The 27,385-nt window shown below is 39.4% G+C and overlaps 2 protein-coding genes and 1 long non-coding RNA gene across 3 annotated transcripts; 1 reads left to right on the top strand and 2 right to left on the bottom strand.

Annotated features, from left to right (window-relative positions):
• Nucleotides 1-391: 391 nt before the first annotated feature.
• On the bottom strand, nucleotides 392-2,634 carry LOC135785748 (uncharacterized). The gene is made up of 3 exons (XR_010546704.1): nucleotides 2,367-2,634; nucleotides 1,215-1,620; nucleotides 392-1,096 (listed from the first exon to the last, which is right to left on the bottom strand). It is a non-coding gene; the product is annotated as an uncharacterized lncRNA (long non-coding RNA).
• A 1,511-nt stretch (nucleotides 2,635-4,145) lies between these two features.
• On the bottom strand, nucleotides 4,146-17,700 carry patl1 (PAT1 homolog 1, processing body mRNA decay factor). Its single transcript, XM_065295220.1, has 18 exons — nucleotides 17,585-17,700; nucleotides 16,658-16,757; nucleotides 14,639-15,042; nucleotides 14,379-14,444; nucleotides 14,093-14,293; nucleotides 13,863-13,964; nucleotides 13,619-13,702; nucleotides 9,290-9,489; nucleotides 9,052-9,202; nucleotides 8,487-8,601; nucleotides 7,798-7,895; nucleotides 6,238-6,297; nucleotides 5,989-6,134; nucleotides 5,740-5,899; nucleotides 5,532-5,657; nucleotides 5,342-5,433; nucleotides 4,815-4,964; nucleotides 4,146-4,685 (listed from the first exon to the last, which is right to left on the bottom strand). The coding sequence occupies exons 1-18, from the start codon at nucleotides 17,597-17,599 to the stop codon at nucleotides 4,664-4,666; spliced, it is 2,292 nt and encodes a 763-aa protein (XP_065151292.1). The 5' UTR covers nucleotides 17,600-17,700; the 3' UTR covers nucleotides 4,146-4,663.
• Nucleotides 17,701-18,364: 664 nt separating this feature from the next.
• smarca5 (SNF2 related chromatin remodeling ATPase 5) lies at nucleotides 18,365-27,089 on the top strand. The gene is made up of 24 exons (XM_065295203.2): nucleotides 18,365-18,633; nucleotides 19,626-19,751; nucleotides 19,866-20,032; nucleotides 20,171-20,271; nucleotides 20,376-20,476; nucleotides 20,626-20,805; nucleotides 21,082-21,237; nucleotides 22,081-22,212; nucleotides 22,353-22,421; nucleotides 22,567-22,676; nucleotides 22,774-23,000; nucleotides 23,550-23,671; nucleotides 23,755-23,907; nucleotides 24,249-24,381; nucleotides 24,492-24,640; nucleotides 24,742-24,861; nucleotides 24,972-25,079; nucleotides 25,179-25,292; nucleotides 25,395-25,517; nucleotides 25,709-25,841; nucleotides 25,928-26,046; nucleotides 26,121-26,333; nucleotides 26,447-26,557; nucleotides 26,647-27,089. Exons 1-24 carry the CDS (start codon nucleotides 18,559-18,561, stop codon nucleotides 26,710-26,712), a joined length of 3,108 nt encoding a protein of 1,035 aa, XP_065151275.1. The 5' UTR covers nucleotides 18,365-18,558; the 3' UTR covers nucleotides 26,713-27,089.
• Nucleotides 27,090-27,385: the final 296 nt, after the last annotated feature.

Here is a 27,385-nt window from a genome sequence, read left to right as displayed (position 1 = left end):
TTGGGCTTGATGCGAACTTTGAATTGGAACAGTACTTGGGCCGCGACTGATGACGTTTCACAAGTCCACAAGAACACAAGTACAGACAAGAACGCATATTGAGAAACGGCTATAGATACCGCACAACCCAACATCTCGCGAGATTTTTCTGCAACTGTATCCCAACAAGGCAAAACCTTTTATTAGTTTCACTAAGCTTACATGATTTTTTTTATGCTACATAAAGAACCTTACCATGTTGCTGTGTTAATAAATCGCCTTTTAGATTAACTTTTGTTACTGACATTTGGCGTTTTCTTGTCTTTTTGTCCCATCTTGTGAATGTTTTGTCTTTATCCAGTATAGTAGGGGGCGCTGTGCAGCTCTTTAGCGCCGAACCCACTAAAGAAAAACAAACTCAAACATCAACCACTGCGTGCTTTACATCAGTTTTATTTCAATGATTTTAGTGTTTTATTCAGTGTACACAGATACTTGTCAAAGTGTATTTTAGTGTTAAGATGTTGACGATGAGAGTTCACATGTGCTGTAAATCAGTAGGAACTGATCTGTCCATGCTGGATATTGAGGAGTTCATCGCAGAAATCTCTCATCTAAAGAAAGAGGTGGCGTTACTGGAGACAACGCTGAGGTCAAAAGGAGATGAACCGAGAGGTCTGTATGGTTTACTTGCATCACTCAATCATCAAATATCATTTATAATCTCACGGTGGGTGTGTGTGTGTGCGCGTGTGTTGTCAGGAAGTGGTTTGTCGTGAATCTTCAATGGATGTGACTGATGATGGGAGCTCCAGTGAATGTCTGGATTAAGCGTGGATCAGCGGAGATCAGACCACACCACTGCTGGACTCAACTCTCTGAAGACAAATCCAGACAAACACAGGACTCGGAGATCAGTCTCGCTTTACTCTGTTATACTGAGTCAAAGCCCACAGACGATCAGGAGGACACAGCTGTGTGTGACAGTAATCAGGGTTTACAGGATGAGGAATCTACTGATCAAACCTTCACCAAGTCTCTGGATTCTGTCTGTAACGCTGGAGAACAGCAGCAGATCCTGAAGAGGTGTTCAGTCAAACTCATCAACTGCAGGAACCTGATAGAGATGAGAAGAGGAACATCACACGGATGATGATGATTTTTTTTTGTAAGTTTATGTTAAGTATTTAAGTCTATTTCAGTTTGATCAGTTATGCAAAAGTATTAGTAATTACCAAAGACTGAATAAAACACAGGTGTCCAACCCTGTTCCTGGAGAGCTACCATCCTGCAGACCTCAGTTGCATCCAGCTCCAGCACACCTGTCTGTAATTATAAAGCAACCCTGAACACCTCAATTGGCAGCTGTGTTTGATTAGGGTTGGAGCTAAAATCTGTAGGGGGCTGTTGTTTAAAAAGTTAAATCTGAATCAAAATGATTTAGATTTGGAAATCCCATGTTTTGCTATACAGCAGGGGTGGAGAACCCTGGTCCTGGAGGGCCACTGTCCTGCAGAGTTTTGTTCCAACCCTAATTAAGCACACCTGAAGAATCAAATGAAAGTCCTCAGGATCACTTGTAAATGAAATTCAGGTGTGTTTGATTAGGGTTGGACCAGGGTTCCCCACTCCTCCTATACTCTGGGGCTATGTTTACACGTGGGCGGTTATTTTCATAAACGGACATTTCAACCTCTCCGGTTTCAAAAATAATATCGTGCACACATGTCAGTTTTCAGAAAAGTGTTTATTTACACGTACCCGTGCATATTTGCCGTCAAGAGACGCTCAAGCCCACGTAAGCCAATCACCGGCAGCGCTGGTGGTGACGTGAACTGGTTCTTCATGTTGGAGGGAGGAGTTGTTGCAGTAGGTGATCGATGACGTCAACGTACAGCGAGAGCGGGTTGAGGAATCACACGTAGAGGTCTAACTTCTAATCGCTCTCGCGGTACTTTGACATCATCCGTTGCAGCGCCGCATGAAGTCAAACACGCGTAAAATTGCTGACCTCCGAGCACTCGTCTCTGCTCCTCGACATAATGGAGCAGCTGTATTTGCAAATACAAACCAACGAAACGAGTTTGCACGAACAGAAATGTGATCTTGGAAGCGTTCAGAGTAGCAGTCACATGTAAACATGGGTCGCACTTTTGACGTAGGTGCGAGCTCTGGCGCATACTCTGTGACGTTGCCTGCTTAAACATCCGTTTGTCTCACTTTACATGCAACCGTGCAACCGAAGATTTTCAAGATCTCCACTCTGGCCGGAGTTCTTCGAAACAATCGGTTTCAGAGGCGAGTTCTCCGTTTGCGTGTAAACGAGGGGCACAAACGAAGGTAAATCTCTCAGTTTTTAAAAATAACCATGTACGTGTAAACAGAGCCTGGAGCTGCGTCCAAAACTGCTCCCTCGTTCACTCATTCACTATTCCCTATATAGCAAATGACAGTTGAGTCCACTATATGGGGAAGAAGGGAACGAAAATGATTGAGCGATTTCAGGCACTGACGTAAAAACCAGGCGTCGGAGAGCTGTCGCAGAGATTTGTCATAAACACTTACGCCTGTGTGGCTTTATTGATTGTACTGTGAAACGGTAAAGTTTACTTTCTTACTGTTTGTCACATCATTTGTCATGTATATGGTATTAGTTAATAATAAAGAGAACAAAACAACTGTATGTCATGTATTTATTTTTGTTTATTTATTAAAACATCATCAAAGTAGTCCATGTGACATCAGTGGGTCAGTTAGAGTGTGCTGAAGCATCAATAATACATTTTGGTCCAAAAATAAGAAAAATTACAACTTTGTTCAGCATTGTCTTCTCTTCCGGGTCTGTTGTGACGTATAACGCTGCTGACGTGTTATCTGGTGCGCCCCAGCTTTTTTTGCACCCAAACTTCATTTACAGTCTGAGGGAGACACATGCTGTAAGTTTGAAAAAAAAAATTCTTCGCAAACATGTCTGAGGATAACACGTCAGCAGCGTAGTATGTCAGCAGTGTCACTGTGCACGCGCATTCGCAACAGACTCGGGAGAGAAGACAATGCTGAATAAAGTTGTAATTTTTGTTGTTTTGAGACCAAGATGTATTTTTAAGACTTCAACACATTCTTACTGACCCACTTAGGTCACATGGACTACATTGATGATGTTTTTATTACCTTTCTGGACATGGATAATATACCGTACATAAGATTTTCAATGAAGGGTCAACAAGCTCTCGGACAAAATATAAAACATCTTGAACTGTGTTTCGAAAGATGAATGGAGGTCTTACAAGTTTGGACAACATGAGGGTGAGTCATTAATGACATTATTTTCATTTTTGGGTGAACTATCCCTTTAAGCAAAACATTTGCATGACAGAAAGTTAAATCCCATGAGGAACGCAATGCTTCGCATATTAAAAAAAGGAGCCGCTTCAGGTTTTTTGTTTTTTAAAGCTGTGTTTGTTCTGGAGGTCATTTTAAAACATTGACAGGTTGGGTGTGCACTTATCGAAAAATAATCCATACCTGTGGAGCATTTTTCAACCAATCAGAATAAAGCATTCAACAGCCCTGTAATTTAAGTCAACAAGCAATAATACAGTATACATGAACCTTATTTCAGTCTGTCATGTGATCATGTAAACAATGTGCTGAATAATATTTTTACTGCTGGTTTCTGGAAGATACTGAGACATGTACCATTCATATCTACTTAGCTGTTAGTTAAATATAACAGCGCAATGTTACTCTAATGCTAAAACCCGAAGTATAGTCAATTTTTCCGTATACACATACAGTGCGCGCGTGACCCAATTTGATTAAAACCTTGTGTACATTTTATACATAGGTCACGTATGCACGTACATTAGTATGTAGTCCATGAGAGGTATTGGAATTTGTCGCAATGCGCAAGTGTTAAACGTCAGCACACAGGTATGCAAATGAATTTTCTTTGCAAGGCTGTGCGTTTGACTGCGCGCATACTCTTGTAAGAGACTATACCCCGTGCTTTATTCAAGCAATTCCAAGGACCTATATCCGTTTTCACATTCTTTACTTGAAATAATATATCTGATATTGAAGACCTTTCTAGAGGCGTGGAAAACCTGTACCATGTTCCACGAACCCGAGCACTAGCCAACAAAACAAACACCACAACTTAAGCGTGACTTTGTATAATAGAAAGTTTTAATTTCATGTTTTAACACAGGCATCACGTCAAGATATTTAAAAATGAATAACTTTGTTTAAACCTTCATTTAAACTCACAGTCATACATACGTACAGTCACTCTTTTCAAACATACCTCAGGCTGCAGTGTTTAAGAAAAATTAAGATATTAATGTACAGCAAGTGTCTCAAATCTACGTGACTATAAATAAAGTCGGATGCTTTCATGATTAAAGCCATTTCACGGGAAAACATCGTCTGGAGAGCAGCGACTGCCACGTGAGGGATTTCATTACTGGCTCCTCTGCTCAGAGTTCCCTAATTGAAGCTAAAACATTAACCTGATCACCTTTATTGACAAACCTATGGGCGATGGCCATTTTACCATGTGTTGCTATTGTAACTTTAATAACGTGACATTATTTCGCCCTCCGATACATATTCACACATAAAATTGCTCATTCACAACTACATTAACAGTCAGTCTCATCGGGTCTGACAGCTGAAGGAACTTCTACCTGGACAGGGCCGTGATCCTGAAAGAAAAGACAAAAATTCAGTTTAAAAGATATCATCACTTCCTCTTCGTTCACCTGATCAACTTCACCACAGTAATACATTTATTAAATCTTCATAAAGCTTTTGTTAGATGCAGATCGTCTTACTGTAGCTTCTCCTGAAGGAGCTCCAGTCTCTGCCGGTCCACATATCGAGAGAACAAAGACACAAGGTTTGGAGGGGTGAACAGAGGCGATGAGAGATCAGACGATGGGACCTTCAGAAGCTCTCTGGTCACTGAGAATACTAATTCGGTCCTGGAAAAAGAGATTATACAAAATATAAAGAAACATTAGCCAGCTTCACACATGAAAGCTGAAAATTCCACTAGGGCTGCAACTAACGATTATTTTCATAATCGATTAATCGGTAAATTATTTTTCGATTAATCGCCTAAAAAGATACAAATTTACTCAATTCGATTTTTTCACTTACTAGAGTTAAATAAGGCACTAAATTAGTATATTAACATGTAGAAGTGTAATTTTAAAGCCCTAAATTGTGCATCTGTTCATTCAAAATGTTAATGAAAATTGATCTTTGTGTGTACTTGAATCGTGTGCATCCTAAATTCTGGGGTTTTACAGTTCATGCTTATCATCATAACTGGTGTGATGTGCAGGTAGATGTTTACCAGCGGTTATCGTCCATAAGCTGACAGTTGGGATCAGAGCTCTGCATCCTCTCGCCTTCACTTAGTACCACATAGAGGAGCGTCACACCAAACTGACCGGCACAACAACAACACAGACCAATTACAATACAGTACTGATATTCAGTGGGATAACAACTCAAATAATGCCTGGACGGTGGGAATGCTGTACCTTATTTTGCAGCACGAGAGGAAGCTGTCCTTCACTGCCCTGTAGCTCTTGAAGGAGATCAGTGAGGGTCGTACTCGACATGGACTGGATCACCACGGCTACTGGTTCCACCAACCAACACAATACCTACAGGAGAAGATGGTTCATGTAACATTTATAAAAGGTCTTTGACAACACACTAAGACATAAATATGATCTATCATTGTACCTGGTCATGCCTGTCTTTCTTAGCCAGGGCTGGAAGGTTCCTGGCAATTGCCATGACGACAGCAGCAGCCTGCGGCTGGGGCAGGAAGGGGAGGAGCCTGGAGATGAGCCGCTTCCCTTTGCGAACAGACATGATCATTAAACACTGCTCGTCGCTCACCCTGCACCAGAAGAGAGAGAGAAACATCTTATACAGGACTCTTTAGGAGTCAACCATATACTTTTATGATGCTGTTGGTTTGGTGCTCACCGGTCGGCCCACTCTTTCTCTCGCAGTGAGCTGTAGAGTTGCAGCGTGTGAGTTTTGTGTTGTTCAAGCAAGGCGTCTCTTTGGTGTTCAGGGGTCTGCAAAAACTTCTTTTCAAAGTCCTGCACCTCGAGCAGAAGACTGTACATCTGTATAACACACAGAGCTTATTTATGATTATTTATGCATAGTTTGAGGCATTGAGATTGAGATATCAGTGCTCTGTAGCAGTTATATTCATCTCTCCCTTACCTTCTCCACAGTGTAAAGGATTTGCCGTCTTTTATTCCAAACCTGTTTCTCTCGTTTCTCCTGTAAAATGACAGAAATAAAACCATGCGTTCACATTAAGTGGAGACTGTGCCTTTCAACTGACATGCAACTATGTATTCATGACACAAACTGGCAAAAAATAAAACACGTGTATGCCTATACGGAGTCTAGGATAGATTTAATAGTCAATCTTAATCATATAAATCCTTTTGAAACGCAAGTAAAGAGCATAGTATAAAAGTATCTGCTTGTTAAGTCATGACGTTAGGAATACAGTTTCCAGGTCCAAGCTCATTTCATTTCAACTCAAATTTTTTGAAAAATGCAATGATATTACGCAGTGCCCGAAAATAGGCCCCTTGGTAACTTTCAATTCCTATGGACCACTTTCGGGTGCTGCATAATATCATTGCGCCTCCTGCAGCCATGTTATGGCAGCAAAGTCCTTGATTATTACGCCAGAATAAGAGTATAGTCCTAGCCATATCTGCCTAGAAAATCACAACTTTGAATTTTCCATTGGTCTTAGTACACGATGTAAATACAGAAGAGTCAAGTTTAAAAAAAAAAAAAAAGTGAAAGTGGTTATTTTTTTGCGCGATGCTAATGGTCTAATCAGATTCAATGGATTGTGCTTAGCTATGCTAAAAGTGATAGCGCCAGACCCGGAGATCAGCTGAATGATGTGTCCCTTTAAGCGAAAATATTATAAACTCTCAGTGTACACTGCAGTCTACAGGCTCATGGAACAGTAATGACAGTAATAATTCGTAAAAAATCCACATCCATGAGTCTTTTTGGTAGTTTTGCATTATTATACCAGTTTATATTATCCAGATTTCCCTATAACATTTGAGATCGCTAGAACCCAGAAGTGCTGCATGAAATCAGACTCACCCCCATATCCAAGATGTTTATGTCTTTCTTCAGTCGAAAAGAAATTCAGTTTTTGGAGGAAAACCTTTTTCTCCATATAGTGGACTTAACTAGCCATGTGATGCTCCAACGCGACCTTACGCATTACGTAATTACATCGAAAGGTCACGCGTTGCGTATATGAAATGCACACTTGCGGGCCATTTTAAACAATAAATTGACGCAAAGACATTACATAGTATCGTTTCACATACAACAACGCCGGAGTGACCTTTCGACGTGATCACATAATACATAAGGTCGCCCTGACGCATCACACGTCTAGTGCAAGAGAAGTTGTGGTTAAAAAGTAATTTTTTTGTGAAAATGACAATCGTTTTACTGGAAAAGACCCCTATGCCTCAGTTGGGATTGTGTAGAGCCTTTGGAGCTGCACTGTAACTGCAATTTTAAACTGCATTGAAACTGTAAACTGCTGAGTTCCACTAAAGTCCACTATATGGAGAATAAAACTGGAAAATTTCCTCAATAAACTTAATTTCTTTTTCACCCACAAAAAGAAAAACACAAGCATCTTTGATGACATGGTGGTGAGTAAATTCAGATTTTTTTGTGAATGTGTAATATTTCTTTAACAAGTGAACGGCGGGCTGTACTGCTGACCTCATCGTCGCTGCGGGTGGTCACTACGGCATCAATCATTTTCCTGGGATTGTTCACACTTGAGACTGTGAGTTTACCCAATGAGCCAGCAAACTGCACTGTGAAACACACACAAACACAATATTAGACAATTACAACCATAACATCACATCCTGACACACAACAAATGCTACTTAAAGAAGCTGTATGTAACATTGACTACATTACATTATAACAACGCAGACTACATTTAAAATATTGGAGACATTTTTCATTGCCCCCCCACTCGGGTTCCCAGACGCGTACAGGAGGACGGAAAGCTTAAGTTTCTCTGCTCATTTTTTGTTACTGTAGTTCTTCATTTAATAAGAAATTAACATGGAGGTACGATTATTGTGTCATATAGACGGTTTCATCGGACGCACGTGATACACGTCTGGATCCGAACCTTACTTCCGGTTTCGTTTTTTTAAATGGTCTGACTAGTTACTAAACTGATCTCTTGAACGAATGCCTCGTCGAAAATAACAAATGTTTTGGTTTCCTAGGTAATCTATGTGTTGTTTTTTTGCTTGTTATATAAATAAACTACGTTTAAAGAACTTTGTTGTTATTTATTCTTAGCGGAGTTTACCGGAAGTTACGTGCGGACCGCGACAGCCGCTTGTTTATGTTGTTACTGCTGAGACCGTCTATATAAATGTTTTTACCTGGTCGATAGGTGTGCTCCAGCTTGGCCACCTGAGGAGTGATGAGTTTGGTAGCGTGTTCCTTTTTGTTGTCCCTGTCCCGCTCCTGACGTTTCTCCATCTTCTCATAGTAATTCTGCCATTAAAGATTCAGGGAAAAAATTAGCAACAGACCTGTTGACAATTTACACTTTTTAGATTTAAGTTTATATTTTTATACATTAACACCCTATATCATCACCTATTGTTGCTATAATATACACATTAGTTTTGCTAACTGTAAACAGTATAATTCATATTATCTAACAACTAGATTCTCCAATATAAACATGCATTTTCTGCAAAGCAGCTTTAAATCAAAATACATTGTCCTATAAAAATAAATTTGAATTGAATATTTGGATAAGGGAAAGGCTCTTTGTAGATGCTGTGACTGGACACAATTTCTTTCAACTAGGACTTCACTCTTTTTGCTTTTAATTGAATGTGTAGTGATGATGTGGGGGAAAATGAAGTGCCAACTCTGTTCTTATGAGAATAAAGACAGTATCACAGAAAATTGTGTAATATATGAGTGTCACCTCACCTGGTAATAGTAGTCATCCAGATAAGGATCAGTGCTCTGAAGCTGCATCATCTGGATTCGAGCGACCCATTCTTTCTCTCTCTGGGTCATCAGATTGCTGTAGGGGTCTCTGTTTTTCCTTTCCAAAACCCCTCTGCCCCCAACGTGATCACTGATAGGACAAATCAGGACAGGAGAGAAATGATTACACAAGGTCACACAAAGCTGTGCTTCATCCTGGACTGCTGATGGTACCCACCCTGAGCCTCTGTTCTGCATCCTCTGGTTCAGCATCCTGCGATGCTGCGGGTGGAGGTGTGTGGTGTTGTGTCTGATAATGGGAGGATGGCCGAGGGGTGGCCCATGGGGACCCAATCTGGGGCCAGATTGCCCAAAGAAAGGTCTGAAACCCCCAATGCCACCTGGTAATAACGGAGGACCGCGCTGGAATTGGCCAACCTAGACACAAAAAGGATGAGCTCTAATATCACTTGTACTGTAATTTCTACTACATACTCTATTATTGATGTTTTAAACAGAAAAATAAACATTTATGACTGAGTTTCACTCAAACCTAAAAGACCCATTTCCCTAACATTTGGAATTTGGGCTGTATGATATCCAAAAAAAAAAAAAGTAAAATGTGATAACTTGTTTTAACTCTTTTCGCCAGCATTTTTTTTTTAAAGCGTTACTAAACCTCTGTTCAGAGCCTGACTCCACCCACTGGCAATATTTGAAAAATGCAAGAAAAGTGGGCAGATCCCAAGGAGATAGAGGGGACGAACTAAGTGTGTGGTGAGATCGTAACAAGGGCGTGGTGATCCTGAACCTGCTTACGTCACGAGTCATTTTTTGGACCCACCATCCAATAGGAAAATTAACTGCAGTAGCCACCGTTCAACCTGAAGAGGGCAGCACTCAGACGTTTTTACACCATATATTGTAGTATTGAAACACTTTACATCCAAATGGTCAAAAACCTTACTAAAATCAATGAACAGCACTAATAAAGCCCCATTCTTACAGATCATTAACTAAAAAAAGTTGGTTTAGGGTTTAGGGTTTAGTTACGCTTTAAGTTGCCAGCCAGCCAGCCATGATTTTCACAAAAGTTGAATGCCTTCCAGAAAATGTTCTTTTTAAAATATATAAACATACAATATATATATAAAAAAACAGAACCCTCTGCTTAAAAAAAAAAACCTGTTTCATCCTACGTTTATTTGTTTTCTTTTCTTCAGCAAAAACCTGAGATAATTACATTTTTGTGAAGGATTTTGACAGAGATCAGATGCAGAGCGATCCTCAAAACTTACACGGACATACAGCTGTTAGCACTAGGACAGTGTTTCCCAATCCTGGTCCTCAAGCACCCCCTCCCAGAATGTTTTAGATGTCTCCTCATTTAACACACCTGATTTAATTCATCATTTACCATTTTGGAAGGAGGCTGATAAGTTGAATCAGGTGTTTTAAATAAGGAAACATCTAAAAAAATTTGGGAGAGGATGCTCGAGGTCCAGGATTGGGAAACACTGCCCTAGGGCGATACTTCCGGTTTTTAAAAGTTGCGGAAGAGTGGTATTGCGGAAAGCCTGAAATACTCATCATTGGCAGGGAAGCGTTTTCTCTTAATTGGCGAGGTAACGCGTCAATGGCGAGGAAAGAGTTAATAGTATAATAATGATTTAAGTGTGTAAAATCTAAACATCATTTAAAATATATAAAAAATTACAATCGTATAACCAACATACAAGCTTCACATTCTTAACTCCTTAATTGGCGCAGCCCTGTTTGACTTTTTTGGTTTAGAACCCTAATCTGTGTCTTGTTTAAAAAAAAAAGTTTTTATCTGCGTGTCTGGAGGTAAAAATATTAAACTTTTTTTAAATATATATAGTTTACATTTATTGTAATTAGTGCTGGGCGATAATTCGATAACGATAATTTTACCGATATAAACTTTTATGATAAAACGATAAGGACAGTTCGATAAGTGATGTTGCGCGAGCACTTCCGGATGCGGCACGCGCTCTTGGTTTACACTCACAGTGTGTAATGTTCGACGCGCAAACAGGGTTCGTCAAACACAGCAGACACAATAGGTGCAGTATACTGTACTTTCATTCAGCGTCCGCCTTGCGCACGCACACGTCCGCACAGCTTTAAAAGTATATTTACAGGACATTCGCAAATTCAGGAAACTGAGGAAAAGCAGCAGATCCACCACTGCAGTGAATATAGTGTTTGCGTATGTGCGCTCCCACAGCAACGTGACACTCTTGACATCCATTTATCAGCGTGTATAGCTCGTATATGTATAAAACACGCGTGATCACTGAACTATGTTTTCTTTCTTGTTTAAGTGAACATAAACAGCTGTTACTCAGTATATTGAAACTTAAAGCAGTCTGTCTTGGGTCTTAAAGTGACAGTAGTCTGCTGCTTTTGTGTCAGAAATGTGTTGATTTCATAACAAATAGATTTACATTTAATACAGATGCATTAAAACAAGATTTTAGTATTTGTATTTGTCATGTTCTGAATAAAAAGTAGTTTAAAACCATTATTAACTGTCTGGTTTTTACAATTTTCATTCAGGAGCAAAAATCTGCCTTTAAAGGGCCCATGTCACAGGACTTTTTTAAGATGTCAAATACATCTTTGGTGTCCCCAGAGCACATGTGTGAAGTTTTAGCTCAAAATACCATATAAAATAATTTATTATAGCATGTTAAAATTGCCACTTTGTAATGGCAGTGCTGTGGTTGGATTAAGGGGTTGGATTATTATAATAAGAGGTCCTTATGACTAGTGTTGGGCGATATGCCCCATTTTGAGATCGTCCTATCGTCAGCCTGTGAGATCGGCGATACACGATAGTATCGGGGGGCGGGGCAGTAGTTTACTCATTTATTTATTTGTTCATTTATGACAAGACTTGATTGGTGGAAAAAAGAACAAGAGCAACACCGTCATGAATGCATCTTTCTTAAAACTAATGCCATTAATCTGAGTGCGTCATTAAAGCCCAGACGCTCTTTGCGTGCCAGAGAGGGAGAACAGGACACGCGCTAACAACCTCTCTAGTGCAAGGAAATGTCAGAGATAGGGCTGCTTAATTATGGGAAAAATCATAATCCTGATTTTTAACACGATTACTTAATGACTGTAAAAACATGCACCTGCGCAGACACACGCAGCGCACATAAAAATTATTAAATGCATTTGTTTAGTGCTGTTGCAGAAGGTTACAGGTGTCAAGCAGTGGTGCTCAGAGGTGCCTTTTTAAACACACTGGTCCAGCGGAACACAATCATATTTTAAACACGAGGGATGTATTGCTAAAACTCCTTGAAAAGCATATCATAAACAGGATTACTATCTGACTTCAAGTTCAGACAGAGCGCAGCTATCTGCACGTAAGCGAGAGTGGCGCCAATATGCAGCGGGTTATATTTTAAACAAAAGGAATAGTTTGCCTCAGCTCGCATGAAACGCATTAAACCGCACAAATACATAAGGATTACTACTTCAGTTTATGTTTAGACTTCGGACAGATGCGAGAGCGCGTGCATGTGAGACAGAGGGAAGCGTAGCTGCTCATCCACGCGCTGGATTTAGGTGCTAGAACGAGTCCGAGACGCGCGCATTAAGTGCATCTGCGTGCAAGAAGGAACTCTCTCTCTACAAGCTCTCCGCGTAAAGTGAAGCACAAACCCTCATGCGAGGAAAAGCATGCAAAACTATGATGATGATGATAATAACAACCATTCGCCAACTATCGTCATGACTATCGCCATGAAAGCCTGCCATTGGCGATATGTCGGACGATCGTCGATACACGATACTATCGTCTATCGGCACAACACTACTTATGACGTCATAAGGAGAGCCAAATTTCAACGACCTATTTTTTCATGTGCTTGTAGAGAATGGTTTACCAAAACTAAGTTACTGGGTTGATCTGTTTCAAATTTTCTAGGTTGATAGCAGCACTAGGGACCCAATCATAGCACTTAAACATGGAAAAAGTCAGATTTTCATGTCATGGCCCCTTTAAATTTGACAGGAGTAAAGCTTTGTTAATTATCATGATAATTATCGATATCAACTGATATGGAAACCATTTTCTCGATAATTTTTTGGGTCATATCGCCCAGCCCTAATTGTAATAAATTAAAATAATGCAATAAAGTATATATTTTATAACGGCCACTAGGTGTCAACGATTTGCTGCATACTCTTGTCACAAATTCATAAATTACTGTCACTGCATTATTATTACGGTTTAAACTTTAAAGGTTTATAAAAACTACATTCTTAGAAATTTCCAACGATATATAGCTTGTCGTGATAGATAAAAATTTACATGCAAAACATTAAACTAAACCCGCTCAAAGGACAGCGCCAGTTATTTAATTGAAAAAGAAAGCATCACACACTATGTTTTGTCTCTCTGCTATCCTAAAACTTTGACTAAACATAACTTTTTGAAGTATTAAAATCATTAAGATATTGCAAACTATTGCTATATGCATATTACATTATTTTAGGATATCTTACAGCCTACCCATGACCTTACCTGAGGGTTGAGCAGCTGTTGTCTCTGTATCTGAGAAAGCATATGATTAACACCAGGGAATGAATGATGAGACAACTGCGAATTCTGAAAAAGCAGAACAGAAACAAAAATTAAGCAAATTTTCCCCATTTCATTTTGTTCATCTCAAAACTCAGACATACCTAAAGTGATAGAAGCTGAAACCAACTTCACAATGAACAAACATGCATCATCAACCTCAGCCGAAATGTGAAATGGGACTCACGGCGATGCTTAGGATGTTGTTAGGAGACAGGCGCTCTGGGAAAGGAGGGGGGTAACGGAGCGGCATGGAAGCTCTTATATGAACTGCTGAAGGATGATTATTCTGAGAAAGAGATACAAAGACACTTTTGGTACAATATATTCATTAAACGTTTGGATCTAAATGGCTGCAATAGCTGTTTGGTAAAAACTACGCATTCCCTTAGAGAAACAAAACATTTTTCATATTACCTGCTGATTGAGCATATGACTCATGGGCTGCTTTGGAGGGGTTCCTATAGGCACAGCCCTTACAGGTGGACTGCCAATCACAGGTGAGGAGGAGCGAGGAGGCGGAACCCTTTCTGACAAGTCCCGCCCCTCATCTCTGCCCAGGGCAGGAGGTTGTTTCGGAAGGCCGACCGCTTTGATAATAGACATAAGCGAACCATCCTTAATAGTAAATGAAGAGTTTAAGAAAACTGCAAAGAGAGGCAACAATCCATACAACAACAAGCTATTAAAACAAGTGTTTTACCTCGGTTTTATTAACAAGTCCTGGACTGAAGCCCATATTATTCTCCCAAATATTGTGAGAGTTTATCTATAGGTTGACAGGAAAGGATGAAGAAGAACATAAAGGTATTAGTTAGTTATGTTAGGAATTTCACTTGAATTGACTACATTAATTATTGATTTATTAAACAAATAACAGAAAATATCTGCATACTGTATATGGATATTTACTTAAGATAAATACAAATAAATTAAGGTAAATCAATAAATTATCATACCGACCTGTGAAAGAGGAGCCGAGCCCCTGTGCAGGAGCTGATGATGTGCTTGATGATAGCCCAGCAGCATAGGAGACTGTCCTGCCAACGCAGAGGAATGAGTCTGACCGGAGAGAATAGGAGGAAGGTGAGATCGGTCCGAGCTGGCCGTGCCCACTCCGGCGATGGCTGGATCCGATCCCAAGATGAAGCGACTTAGCGACTCTGCTAGGTCACCCCCTGCCCGTTCATCTACGTCAGAGTACTGGCGAGAGGAGGAGGATGGAGGGACGGTGGAAGATTGGGCGGTGCTACAAGCAGGAGGAAGCTCAATTGGGGCGGAGGGGGCATCGATGGCTCCTTCTTGTACGTCTCGCACACGCACATCAAGTTCTGCAAGGCGGGTGTGCTCTTCCTGCCAATCATCATCTAGAGGAAAAAATATTTTATTGAGATGATATTGCTATATGTTCAGTCAGCATGTTTGCCAACACCCAAATTGTTGGTGCAACATATAGACGGTTTCAGCAGTAACAACATAAACAAGTGACTTTCGTGGTCATCATGTAACTTCTGGGAAACTCTGCGAAGAATAAATAACAACAAAGTCCTTTTAAAGTAGTTTATTATTTATATAACAAGCTAAATAAACAAAACGTAGATTACATAGGAACCCAAAACATTTGTTATTTTCGACGAGGTATTTGTTTAAGAGTTCAGTTTCAGCAACTAGTCAGACCATTGAACAAACAGAAACCAGAAGTAAAGTTCGGACCAGACGCTTATCGCGTCTCCGCACGTGCGGCCGATGAAATGGTCTATACATATACAATATATTAGTCGCACGAAGATAAGCTAATCTTGCATGATCTAGCAATGACACTGGTGGTGATGATTATGTCTGACCAACCATCAATAAATTGCGCTATACGCGCGTAGTTGGACACTTGAACATTTTTAGTTAACACACGTCTTTTGTGCGTAAAAATTCAGACATGAATACGCTCAATGTGACGGCTTTAGCTAGCTTGCAGTCTCAATATGTATATAGCTCAAATTGAGTAAAGAGCATTTTTTACAATTTATCAGACCTTCTTAATCACTTTCTTCCAAGCAACATCCTTTTTATTCCTGTTTCTATGAAAGTTAAAGGTGTGTCGTACAGCTCCGAGTGTCCACATACAGCAACAATGATTTTGTCCTCCATTGTGTTTATTTCGTATTTCGCTTGCTACATCGTAATCATGTCACTACTAAAGCTACTGTTTTGGTGCTGTTTTAGTATCATTACGGTTTGCTTGGAACCTCAACCAAGGTGGTACTAAAAACAAGGTTCCCACACAAATTCAAGGACCTTTCGAGGACTAAATGTGGGAACCATTTTCAAGTGAGAGCAAGGTTACATCGTGTTACCTTTTAAGATACATTGTTACAGTTCCCTTTTGAGGGAACTCGCGCTGCGTCACTGCTGTGACACTTTGGAGATGCCTCCAGGGGTAAGTGCGTCTGAATGTGTATATCAAATTCAACCAATGGTGAGGCTTAACGACAAAGACAGGGTGCAGGAAGTATTTCAGTATCTGAAATATTGCCAAAGATGACGTTACAGGGACGCAGGAAGTATGGCAAGAGACGCAGCGTCTCGTTCCCTTCTCAGGGAACAACAGCTATATATGTTACCAGAGACGTTTTCATGTGTCAAACACAACTATGCAAAAAAGCATTTTGGTATGTATCAACATTCACATACAGAAGATATAAGCATTTAAAGCAAACAGTTTAGCACGTGTGGTTAAAAACTCTAGAGTTTTAATGATCCTACACTACACAGGGAATAATATGGATTTTTTCCCAGAAAACCTATTGAATAAAATATTGCATTGCAATGGTTTACCCCAAGGGAACAAACATAATTATAAATAGCATCCTATCGTGTGGCTTATCAAGAGCATCCACAATAAATTGTTTCTTGATATCATATGATGTTATTATTACCTTGACCATCATACTTAAGATGTAGGGTACAAACAACTATCAAACTTACCGATTGCTCCTGAACCAAAAGTGTCATCATTGAACTGGTCAATTTCATCTTCTTCCTCTACCAACCCTTCCTCCTCCAGGGTGCAGTCATCATCCAAGGACTACATGACAGAACAGATAAGAACACATTAAATTAACAGTAAAATGGCAGCATATGTCATACTTAAGTGATGAGACCAATGGAAGTAGAAAATATAACGTTAAGTTAGTGGTAATAGGAAATGATGCTGATGTGGCCATTCTGTATAGTTGTACTGTTACCTGTCCTTGTACTGGCCTTAAACAACCATGTAACACGTTAAAGCACTAATCTGGGTGTGTTCATCTGATTTATTATAAATATTTGTTCTAACAACTAAAAATGCATTGCTCAGTCACTTCTTAAAACTCTAGGGTAGAGTGTATACACGTATCCAATACTGATCAGGTAAACTGCAAAGTGCTCATAATAGCTAAAATTACAGAAAACCTTTACAAAAATCAGCTGGCCTGCCAACATCATAATATATATAATGTGAAATTAAGATATTCACGCAATGACACTGAAGATAAAACGTTTGCGTTGCTCTAACGTTAACTTACTAGTTGACGCACTAGCATGGCCTCGCTAACATGCTAACAGGGCCAAAGGTTTAATATACGTTAGCACATCTGGGGAACACTAAACGCAAAACGCCAGTACTTGCCAAGGACAGATGCTTATTCCAGATTTTAAGAATTGGGAAATAAAGCTTATTAAAAGGTAAACACCAGTGAAAAGCAACGGTGGGCATCCCAAGCACGTTTAGCTTGCTAACAGTTGTCGAAAACAAAGCCATATATTTCTCTCAATCTGAATATACAGCTTTCAAAATACTAATCCTCACATGACCTGAACTTAAAATATCGCAAATAAAGCGTTAATGATGTCAAGAAAACTAATATTTACCTGAAAACGGAACATGTATGTGTGTTAAAAAAGATCTCGTTCAATTCTGTTGCGCGAGACGCCGCGCGCGCTGACACACGGCACAAGATTCCTGGCGCGCTCACACGAGCTTAAAGAGATGGCACGCCGCTTGAGTTTAGTCAAACGCCTATTTCCCCAGCAAATTATGATTTAGGATTATATTTTGTTGTTAACAGTTAACACTAAATAGTGCAACCAGAAACATATAGCATGTTACATACAGTGGTACAGCAGGAATGGTATAAAAATGTGTAAAGTTTGGACAGTAGTCTTATACTTAGTGTTTTATTTGTTTTTATTTTGCCAGGAGAACATGATGTACATAGCAAATATAATAATGTAAACATTATAAGAGGTAACACACAAAAAATTACTGAAATGAAAACGAAAGTTTGATTTTTTGGGAAATACACTTATTATTTTCTAATATATTTTTATTTAATAAACAGCACACTCCTACGCAATGAAACATTTACTAGTAATTGTTCAGTGTAAATGCACAATAATTGTAAAATATTTTTGATAGGTATTTCATCAGAAGGTGCCGTTTTGCGTCTTAAATCTTAAAAGTGAGTTGTGTGATAAAATTGTAATAATTTACACTTACACTGTTAGTACATTTTATACTTTTCTTAATACTTCACATGAAACATCCAAACCTTTATCCATTAAAAATTTTAAAAGTTACAAGATATCGGTTGGATTTTCCTTCTAGCGTATGAATGACGTACAGTGAATCTAAAATCTCGCGATAGTTTGAAACCGGGCCCGTTTTGCGGGAACAGTGTCAACAGAAAAGCCGGGGGCCGTGAATGACGCGTGGTCTGCTTGCTCTATTTGGGCAATATTTTCGAACTTCTTAATCAACCCTATCTACTTTTTCGTCTTTTCAAGCTCACTGTACCCGGAATTACTTGTGTTTATAGTGAAATACGCGATTGTGCCAGCAAATTATGTCCGAAACAGAAAGCAGCATGGAGCAGCAGCGGGAAGAACCGAGCCAACTCGACCTGGCCGGTCCGGCGGAGGTGAGCGGTTCTTTTATCATCTCATCCCACTCACAATCCTCTTCTAATGTATACCGTGTAAAACGCGGACTTTGAAGCTGAAAATAAAGTGTAAATGGATCAATTACGCGCGTCTTTCGAGTGGGGAGCTGAAAGTTTTTGTTAGCTTGTATTGTTCCGGCTGAAATGAATAGAAGAGCCTCTCGGCGTCCATCTTCACGCGCGCTGACATCCAGAACTGTCTTGAATCACACTTCATTGTTGTTTGATGTTTTGTTAACGTAAACAAATAAATATGGTAACGTTTTGTGTGGTTCCTTGATCAAAATCAAAAATCAGATCAAAATATTCAGTTTTATTGTATTGAAAATAAAGTTCTTTGTGGTTGTTTTTGTGTACTTTTGAACATGGATGCCGTTGGCGCGATTATAGTTAAATATCGCAAAGATTGAACATACAATGCCATTTCTTCGTTGTGTTTTTGTTTATTTTAAACGTATTTTGCAGTCAATATAAGTAAGTCATTCAATATGTTTATAATATTTTGAAACTCTGTGCGTTACTGTGGGCGACTACTTTTATGAGAATCTTTTATTAAATTCTTATAAGCATCAGATCAGTTTATTTACTAGCCAGATCATTAAATAAGCACAGACCGGAAGTTAACTGTGGGCCAGACGCGTAACCGCGGCAACGCGTCCAATGAACCATTAAGGACATAGCTTTAGTTTAATTTCTGTTTATTTTGTCTGTTTCCCATATCTAGACTGAGCATGAGTATAGCTTATCTTTTTGTCAAACTTGCATAAAGTTCTGTGGCATTTAGTCAATGTATTTTAGCTTTGAGGGTATATATATATATATATATATATATATATATATTTTTTTTTTCTAATGTACTCCTCTAAAAAACTTACCAGATAAGCTTGTTTAATGTCAATTTGATCTGTTTTCTTCTTGATTGAACTTTGAAATGTTTGGCTTTGTTTAGTTAAATGATGTGTCTCTTTAAGGATGAGGCTTCAGAAAACGGGCATGACGAAGCATCCGATATAGTGATGGATAGTGAAGTCCAGTCGTCGTCATCTCAGTTAGAGACGGAAAAGGTCGAGCAGCCTGGTGGATATGATGAGAAACTGGTAATGCATTTACTTTAGTTACTTATGATATATTATTAAAACCTAATATATGCATGCTGTCGTTGTGTGGGGGTCTCTGAAAGTTGAGTAACTTTTAATGATTTGTATTGACAGCAAACAGACCGGACCAACAGATTTGAGTACCTCCTAAAGCAGACTGAAGTGTTCGCTCATTTCATCCAACCGGCTGCCCAGAAAACCCCAACCTCACCTCTAAAAATGAAACCTGGCCGTCCTCGCATTAAAAAAGATGAGAAGCAGAATCTGCTGTCTGCCGGAGAGTGAGTTACCCCATCCGGTTTCAAGCAACTTTTGTGTATCCTCCCATTTTGTCTGTGTTTTGAGGATTTGTCATAACCAAACCAGCAATGATTTGCATCAGTTTTTGTATGACTGATCTCTATATGATCTCTCCTTAGTAATCGCCATCGTCGCACCGAGCAGGAGGAAGACGAGGAGCTTCTAAGTGAGAGCAACAAGGCCACCAGCATTTGCACACGTTTCGACGACTCGCCTTCATGTGAGCTAAACGCACATCGGACACCTGCAGAATAAACATGGCAATTTTTGTTAGTCTGTCTTTTATCAACAATCTTTATTAACCTTTCCTTGAAATAATGATAGATGTGAAAACCGGCAAACTGAGAGACTACCAGGTCCGTGGATTGAACTGGCTGATTTCACTCTATGAGAATGGCATCAATGGTATCCTTGCTGATGAAATGGTATGACTCAGTCAAACTATCAGAGATTTACCATGTTTTGAAATGTAATCTAGTTTACATCTAGTTTGCTTACTAGTGTCTTGTTCAGTTAAACAATAAAATTATCGTATCTCTGTCTAAAACGTTGATTTTGTCGTGTGTCCGTTCAGGGTCTTGGTAAGACTTTGCAGACCATCTCTCTGTTGGGCTACATGAAGCATTATAGAAACATTCCTGGACCTCACATGGTTCTGGTGCCCAAGTCCACTCTTTATAACTGGATGAATGAGTTCAAGCGCTGGGTTCCCTCTCTGAGAGCCGTCTGCCTCATCGGTGACAGGAATGAAAGAGTAAGTCAGGACATGAAATTTAACAGAATGCTTGTCTTATTTGAATTACATTAGTTAAGTTCAAAGTAAGTCATATATAATGAAAAAACTGAAATGTCTAAAAAAAGGGGCATTACCACAGTTTACAAAAGGTTTAGTTGAATTTCCTGCTTAAGAATCTTGCAAATATGGTATTGTTAGCATAATGTGGAATGACTCGTACCATGTAATAAGATTTGGTCACACTTATGTGTGTCTATACGTCTTTGTCTATCTAATCTTGATCTCTGTCTGCAGACCGCATTTATCCGTGACACGCTGTTGCCAGGTGAATGGGATGTGTGCGTTACCTCCTATGAGATGGTTATTATTGAAAGAGCCGTCTTCAAAAAGTTCAACTGGAGGTACCTGGTTATTGACGAGGCCCACCGTATCAAGAATGAAAAATCTAAGGTTTGCAATTACATCTCTAACTGGAATGTTTAACCCCTGTCACAGGCCCACAGGTGGGCCAAAAATGTTTACGTAACTATTACACTGGCTAATAGTCTATAACTATATAACTAACTATATATTGTTGGAAAGCTATGAGTGTGTGTTTATTTTTCATTCACATTTTTGCAAAAAAAAAAAAAAAAATGATGTAGTGAGTAATTTAGTAATGTCATGGGGGCCCCAAGTTGTTATTAGACATTTATAACACTAATACTTATTATAAACTTTCAAAAATCTTAATAACCTATTGGAAAGCACTAAGAATGTAGTATTTATATTTCATCACAGTTTTGAGAAAAGCGATACTAAGATCAATTTTCTGATGTCATGGGCCCCCAGGTGGGCCCAAGTTGTTATTACATGTTTATAACACTAATCCTATTATAAATCTTCAACAATCTTGACAACCTATATCATAAGAAAGGTCTAAGAATGTAGTTTTCATATTTCAAAACCTTTTAGCAGCAGGAATGATAATGCAGTTATTTATTAATTTATGACAATAGTACGCAGCAAACTAATGACACCTAGTGGCCTTTGTTGGTAAAAACTTTTTTTTGTGATTTTAATTGGCCAAACATTGGATCAAAACTAGTTGAGACTTACAGCTTTATTTTTTCAGCATTTGGGGCATGAAACATTTTAATTTTTGTAGTTTTTTTTATATAAAATAGATACTTGATTGAATTATTTTATTTATATACTTAAACTGCTATAACGGCTTTTTAATTTAATAATACTTAATAATAAGTTTTTGTTTCATAAACGTACAGTTATAACAGCAATATATATTTTTCTTAGCTTTCAGAGATCGTGCGAGAGTTCAAGACGACAAATCGATTGCTGCTAACTGGAACGCCGCTGCAGAACAACCTTCACGAGCTGTGGGCTCTTCTGAACTTCCTGCTACCTGATGTCTTCAACTCTTCTGAGGTCTCACGCTTGGCTTTCTTACACTGTTAAGAGTTTTGTCATCAAGCATTAGTTGCTGCTTTAGATGCACTTTTGTAGCCAAAGCTGTTCTATGTACGTTGCATGTATTGTTTTGTGACCTTTTATCTCTTTTTATGCAGGATTTCGATGCCTGGTTTGATACCAATAACTGTCTGGGAGACCAGAAGTTGGTGGAGCGTTTACATACTGTGAGTTCGTTATTCAATTGATTTCTTATGTGTGACATTAAATTTTCTACCCTGAAAGTTATGTTTTTTTCTGTAGTACAACACTGTTCTTCTTCTACTCAAGTTTTTTTTCCCAGTGTAACTAACAAATCTTCTGATTGGACAGGTACTGCGTCCGTTCCTCTTGAGACGTATCAAAGCAGATGTGGAGAAATCGCTCCTCCCCAAAAAAGAGATCAAGATGTATATCGGGCTCAGCAAGATGCAGAGAGAATGGTATGGTGCTACATAAAACACGTACAATTGGCTTTCTACATCATTTGAAGCTAAGAAAGCAACATAAAAATAACCCCCATTGGTTATTTGACTTCAGGTACACTAAGATTCTGATGAAAGATATTGACATTCTGAACTCCGCTGGTAAGATGGACAAAATGCGTCTGTTGAATGTACTGATGCAGCTGAGGAAGTGCTGTAATCATCCTTACCTGTTTGATGGGGCGGAGCCTGGCCCACCCTACACCACCGACCTCCATCTGGTGGTCAACGGCGGCAAGATGGTGGTTTTGGACAAGCTGTTACCTAAACTCAAAGAGCAAGGTGAGAGTTAATACCCGATGAAAGCCGTTATAAGTGTTTTTTTTCATCATGTTGTGTAAATAACAGTTCTGTCCACCGAAACTCTCAGAAATGGGATCTACTAAGGGCTGTCACAATTATGAAGTTTGACTGACAGTTAATTGCCTAATAAATTGTGACGATTAATTGTCTGTTTTATTGCTTTGACATTTGTTTCTCATACCTTTTTCTTCTTTGTGTGAAATGTTTTTCATAAACATTGTTTTGATTATTTAAATTAAATATTTTGCAAGATTTACCTGGCAGTAAATAATAATACAGATAGATAACACTTATTTAAAAGTAATCTGATACTGTCTTGTTTATACAAGCGCTGCAGCTCCCCCTTGTGTTTCTTAGAAAGATGTGCAATCATTGCGGTGAGCTGAAATCATCGCAATGAGGTCAAACAATTGCTATGAGATTATTTAATCATTGTGACAGCCCTAGATCTACTTCAGTGTGACAGTCTCCACCAGTTGACCCACATAGTAGTTACCCATGCTTTTATTAATGTGCCCTTTCCCACAGGCTCCCGCGTTCTGATCTTCAGTCAGATGACCAGGGTGCTTGACATCCTGGAGGATTACTGTATGTGGCGTAACTATAACTACTGCCGTCTGGATGGACAGACGCCCCATGAGGAGCGACAGGTATGAAGTTTATGCTTACCCTCTTGGTGTGATTACTAATTTAATGTGATGTTAATGTGGCGTCTTCTCTCGTGGCCCTGCAGATCTCCATCAACGCTTTCAATGAGCCCAACAGCTCAAAGTTTTTATTCATGTTGAGCACCAGAGCCGGAGGTCTCGGTATCAATCTGGCCACTGCCGATGTCGTCATCATCTACGACTCGGACTGGAATCCTCAAGTTGATCTTCAAGCTATGGTCAGTGTTGTCTAGCTTTCATATGCATGTTGGTCACAGAGTAAAGCAGAACGTTTTGTGTAATTTCGCAGTTTAAATAAAAATAGCAAACCTCTTACATATTTTCACGTATGAACTCTGACTGCTTTTGGTTGAATCAAATGTGAACTCCAGTTCTCATTGCGTGCGCACATTTTTTTTGTCCACTTTGGTTGTGACATTGGTTCATTCATGATGTTTTTTGGAGCCCAGCCCTAATATTTGAACAGAATATTGAGTAGTGTTTTACGGCAATAATTTTGGTTAATTGTTCACTTATGCAAATATATTTGATTGTCATTGGATGTTTTTTTTTTTTTCAGGACCGTGCCCACAGGATTGGTCAAAAGAAACAGGTGCGCGTATTCCGTTTCATCACAGAAAATACAGTCGAGGAAAGAATCGTGGAGCGTGCCGAAATGAAACTTCGCTTGGACTCCATCGTCATTCAGCAAGGTATGCTAAAAATGTCTTCAGCTAGTAAACAAATACAGATTGCTTTGACAATTCCAAACTAAGGCTTTGTTTGGCACCTCGATTAAATGAATCTCTTTTGCTCTCAATAGGCAGACTGGTAGATCCTAGCATGAACAAACTGGGCAAGGATGAGATGCTGAACATCATTCGACACGGTGCCACTCACGTGTTTGCTTCTAAGGAGAGCGAGATCACTGATGAAGACATCGATGCCATCTTGGAAAGAGGAGAGAAGAAGGTGTGACTGAATACACATAAATGCCATCAATTTTATGCATCTTGCTAATTAAGACATTGTGGGACTCTCTAACATGCTTTTAAACTATAAATGTATTTTAGACCATGGAGATGAAGGAAAAGCTGGCCAATCTCGGAGAAGGCACACTGAGGAACTTTACGATGGACACCGAAAACAGTGTGTACAACTTTGAGGGTGAAGATTACAGAGAAAAGAAGAAGGTAATGCATTCGTTTTAAGATTCAGTCCTTAACCAGTAAACCCAGTGGTGTTACAGTATGGGGCCAGTTTGTCTATGAGGTGCTGATGCTTCTCTTTTTTTGTAAATCAGGTCATCACTAACTGGATTGAACCACCCAAAAGAGAACGTAAGGCGAATTATGCTGTGGACGCTTATTTTAGAGAGGCCCTGCGTGTCAGTGAGCCCAAAGCACCAAAGGTATGAATAACATTAGCAACTGTAAATGTGTGTGTGTGTATATATAAACTAGACATGACTTTAAGCAGCTATAATGAAACTTTCTTCTCTTCCCCACAGGCTCCTCGTCCTCCCAAACAGCCCAATGTTCAAGACTTTCAGTTTTTTCCTCCTCGGCTCTTCGAGCTGCTGGAGAAGGAGATCTTGTATTACAGGAAAACTATTGGCTACAAGGTGGGTCTACGTTTTGGGGTCAAGATAGATAAAAGTTATGAGAGATTATTTACAGAGGCAGTATCTTCAAGTTTATAATGCAAAATGTCACAATGCTAACAGGTGCCAAGAAACCCAGATTTACCCAACTCTGCCCAAGCGCAGAAGGAGGAACAGGCAAAGATTGATGAAGCAGAACCACTTAATGAGGAAGAGCTAGAGGAGAAGGAGAACCTCCTTTCACAGGTAAATATCTCCTAAAGGGACATGCGTGACGTTTCTTAATAAAATATTGAGTTTTGGGTGAGGCTACTTGTTTTAAGAAACAATAATTTTTTTTTCCAAAATTTAACCAAGAAACACAGGGCTTGTTGTGTTAGATATGAGCTCATTTATTGCTTTTAACTCTTTCCTTTCTCTGTCTCTTCTCCTCATAGGGTTTCACTATCTGGACCAAGCGAGACTTTAACCAGTTCATCAAGGCCAATGAGAAATGGGGAAGAGACGACATCGAAAACATTGCCCGTGAGGTCGAGGGAAAAACTCCAGAGGAGGTCATGGAGTATTCGGGTATGTTTGTGTGTCCTAACTATGAAGCTGAATAGCATACAGAATGCATTGGATTGAGATCTGTACTCTATTATGTTGGTGTGCAGCCGTGTTCTGGGAGCGCTGCAATGAGCTGCAGGACATCGAGAAGATCATGGCTCAGATCGAGAGAGGAGAAGCCAGAATCCAGAGGAGGATCAGCATCAAGAAAGCACTGGACTCAAAAGTAAGTCTCAGGAAGGGTTTTGTCACAATACAAATACAAGTTTGATGTATTAACGTTTTTTTTTCTCTCTCTAGATTGGGCGTTATAAGGCACCTTTTCACCAACTCAGAATCTCCTACGGCACTAACAAGGGAAAAAACTACACGGAGGAAGAGGATCGGTTTCTCATCTGCATGCTACACAAGCTGGGCTTTGACAAGGAGAGCGTTTACGATGAGCTGCGGCAGTGCATACGCAACTCTCCCCAGTTTCGCTTCGATTGGTTTCTTAAATCCCGCACAGCAATGGTAAGTTTTCGGAGCACATGCTAACGAATTAGGGTCATAATAAATGTGTTTTTACTTTTTTGCAAAGTTCACATATTAATTAACTTTATATCTTAATGGATGTGCATACGCAGGAGCTTCAGAGAAGGTGTAACACACTGATCACACTCATCGAACGTGAAAACATGGAGTTGGAAGAGCGAGAGAAGGCAGAGAAGAAGAAGAGAGGACCTCGCACATCTTCGGTAAGCCCATAACCCCCCTAGTCTTCCTCATTCCATTTTTACCTCATACCTGCTTCAAAGGTTTAAAACCACCTTTTAATCTTTCGCAGGCCCAGAAACGCAAGCAAGAAGGGACCCCTGACAGTCGCGGCCGCCGGAAAAAGCTCAAATTGTGAGCTGACGTCAAACCTCACTTGGCGAGGGCCTTCAGTACAGCAATACATACATTTGTTGTTACGGGTCCCACTGATGTACTGTATCTATCTGCAGCACTGATCCTCGTCTACAAGTAGCTTGACCTTTTTTAGGAAGGCGTAGAGTTGTAAATTAGATCTCTCTTTAGGTATAAAATATACTGCGGCTGTGCTGTCAACATTGTTTTTTGTATTTATGCCTATTGTTGTTTTTTCCAAAGAAACCACATTCCAGTTGCTTGTATCAATATGATTTGTGCTCTTTCATTTTTAGAGCCTTCAATGTTGTCTGTGTACCCTTATTTGAATAGTAAGTTGAACATGTGACTAATAAATGTCATTGTTTTTATAAACCTTTATTTTGTTCTTCTTCAAATAAAATGTTTTGCCCTTATACCTTTATTTAATATTAAATTCTAGGGTAACGTCTGGGAATTGCTTGGGGTAAACCAGCCTGATCTCACAAGAAATCATACATATTTTACGAGTCGGCTAATTTATATCAATTCATACGAAGTTAATCGTGAAAAATCTTACGATTCTCATGAAAAGAAAACAACAACTACAAAACCTAACCCGATGTCACGCGGGTGAAGGCAAATTGTACCAAAACTTACGAATGTGGTCGTATGAATTAATACCAATTAGCCAACTT

Source organism: Paramisgurnus dabryanus, chromosome 4 (genome assembly GCF_030506205.2).
Source record: "Paramisgurnus dabryanus chromosome 4, PD_genome_1.1, whole genome shotgun sequence".
In the NCBI taxonomy this organism is placed as follows: Eukaryota; Metazoa; Chordata; class Actinopteri; order Cypriniformes; family Cobitidae; genus Paramisgurnus; species Paramisgurnus dabryanus.
Note: the sequence above shows the minus strand (reverse complement) of the source record. Positions and strands in the feature narration are given on the sequence as shown.

Excerpts from the sequence above, each read along its gene's own strand:
- smarca5 (XM_065295203.2), top strand. The coding sequence starts at position 18,559 with ATGTCCGAAACAGAAAGCAGCATGGAGCAGCAGCGGGAAGAACCGAGC. Across the intron at positions 22,422-22,566 it reads TGGTGGAGCGTTTACATACT|GTACTGCGTCCGTTCCTCTT; the intron begins GTGAGTTCGTTA and ends CTGATTGGACAG. Across the intron at positions 23,001-23,549 it reads ACCTAAACTCAAAGAGCAAG|GCTCCCGCGTTCTGATCTTC; the intron begins GTGAGAGTTAAT and ends CCTTTCCCACAG.
- patl1 (XM_065295220.1), bottom strand. Across the intron at positions 9,490-13,618 it reads AACAGCTGCTCAACCCTCAG|GTTGGCCAATTCCAGCGCGG; the intron begins GTAAGGTCATGG and ends TTTTGTGTCTAG. Across the intron at positions 6,135-6,237 it reads TCCTTTACACTGTGGAGAAG|ATGTACAGTCTTCTGCTCGA; the intron begins GTAAGGGAGAGA and ends TGTGTTATACAG.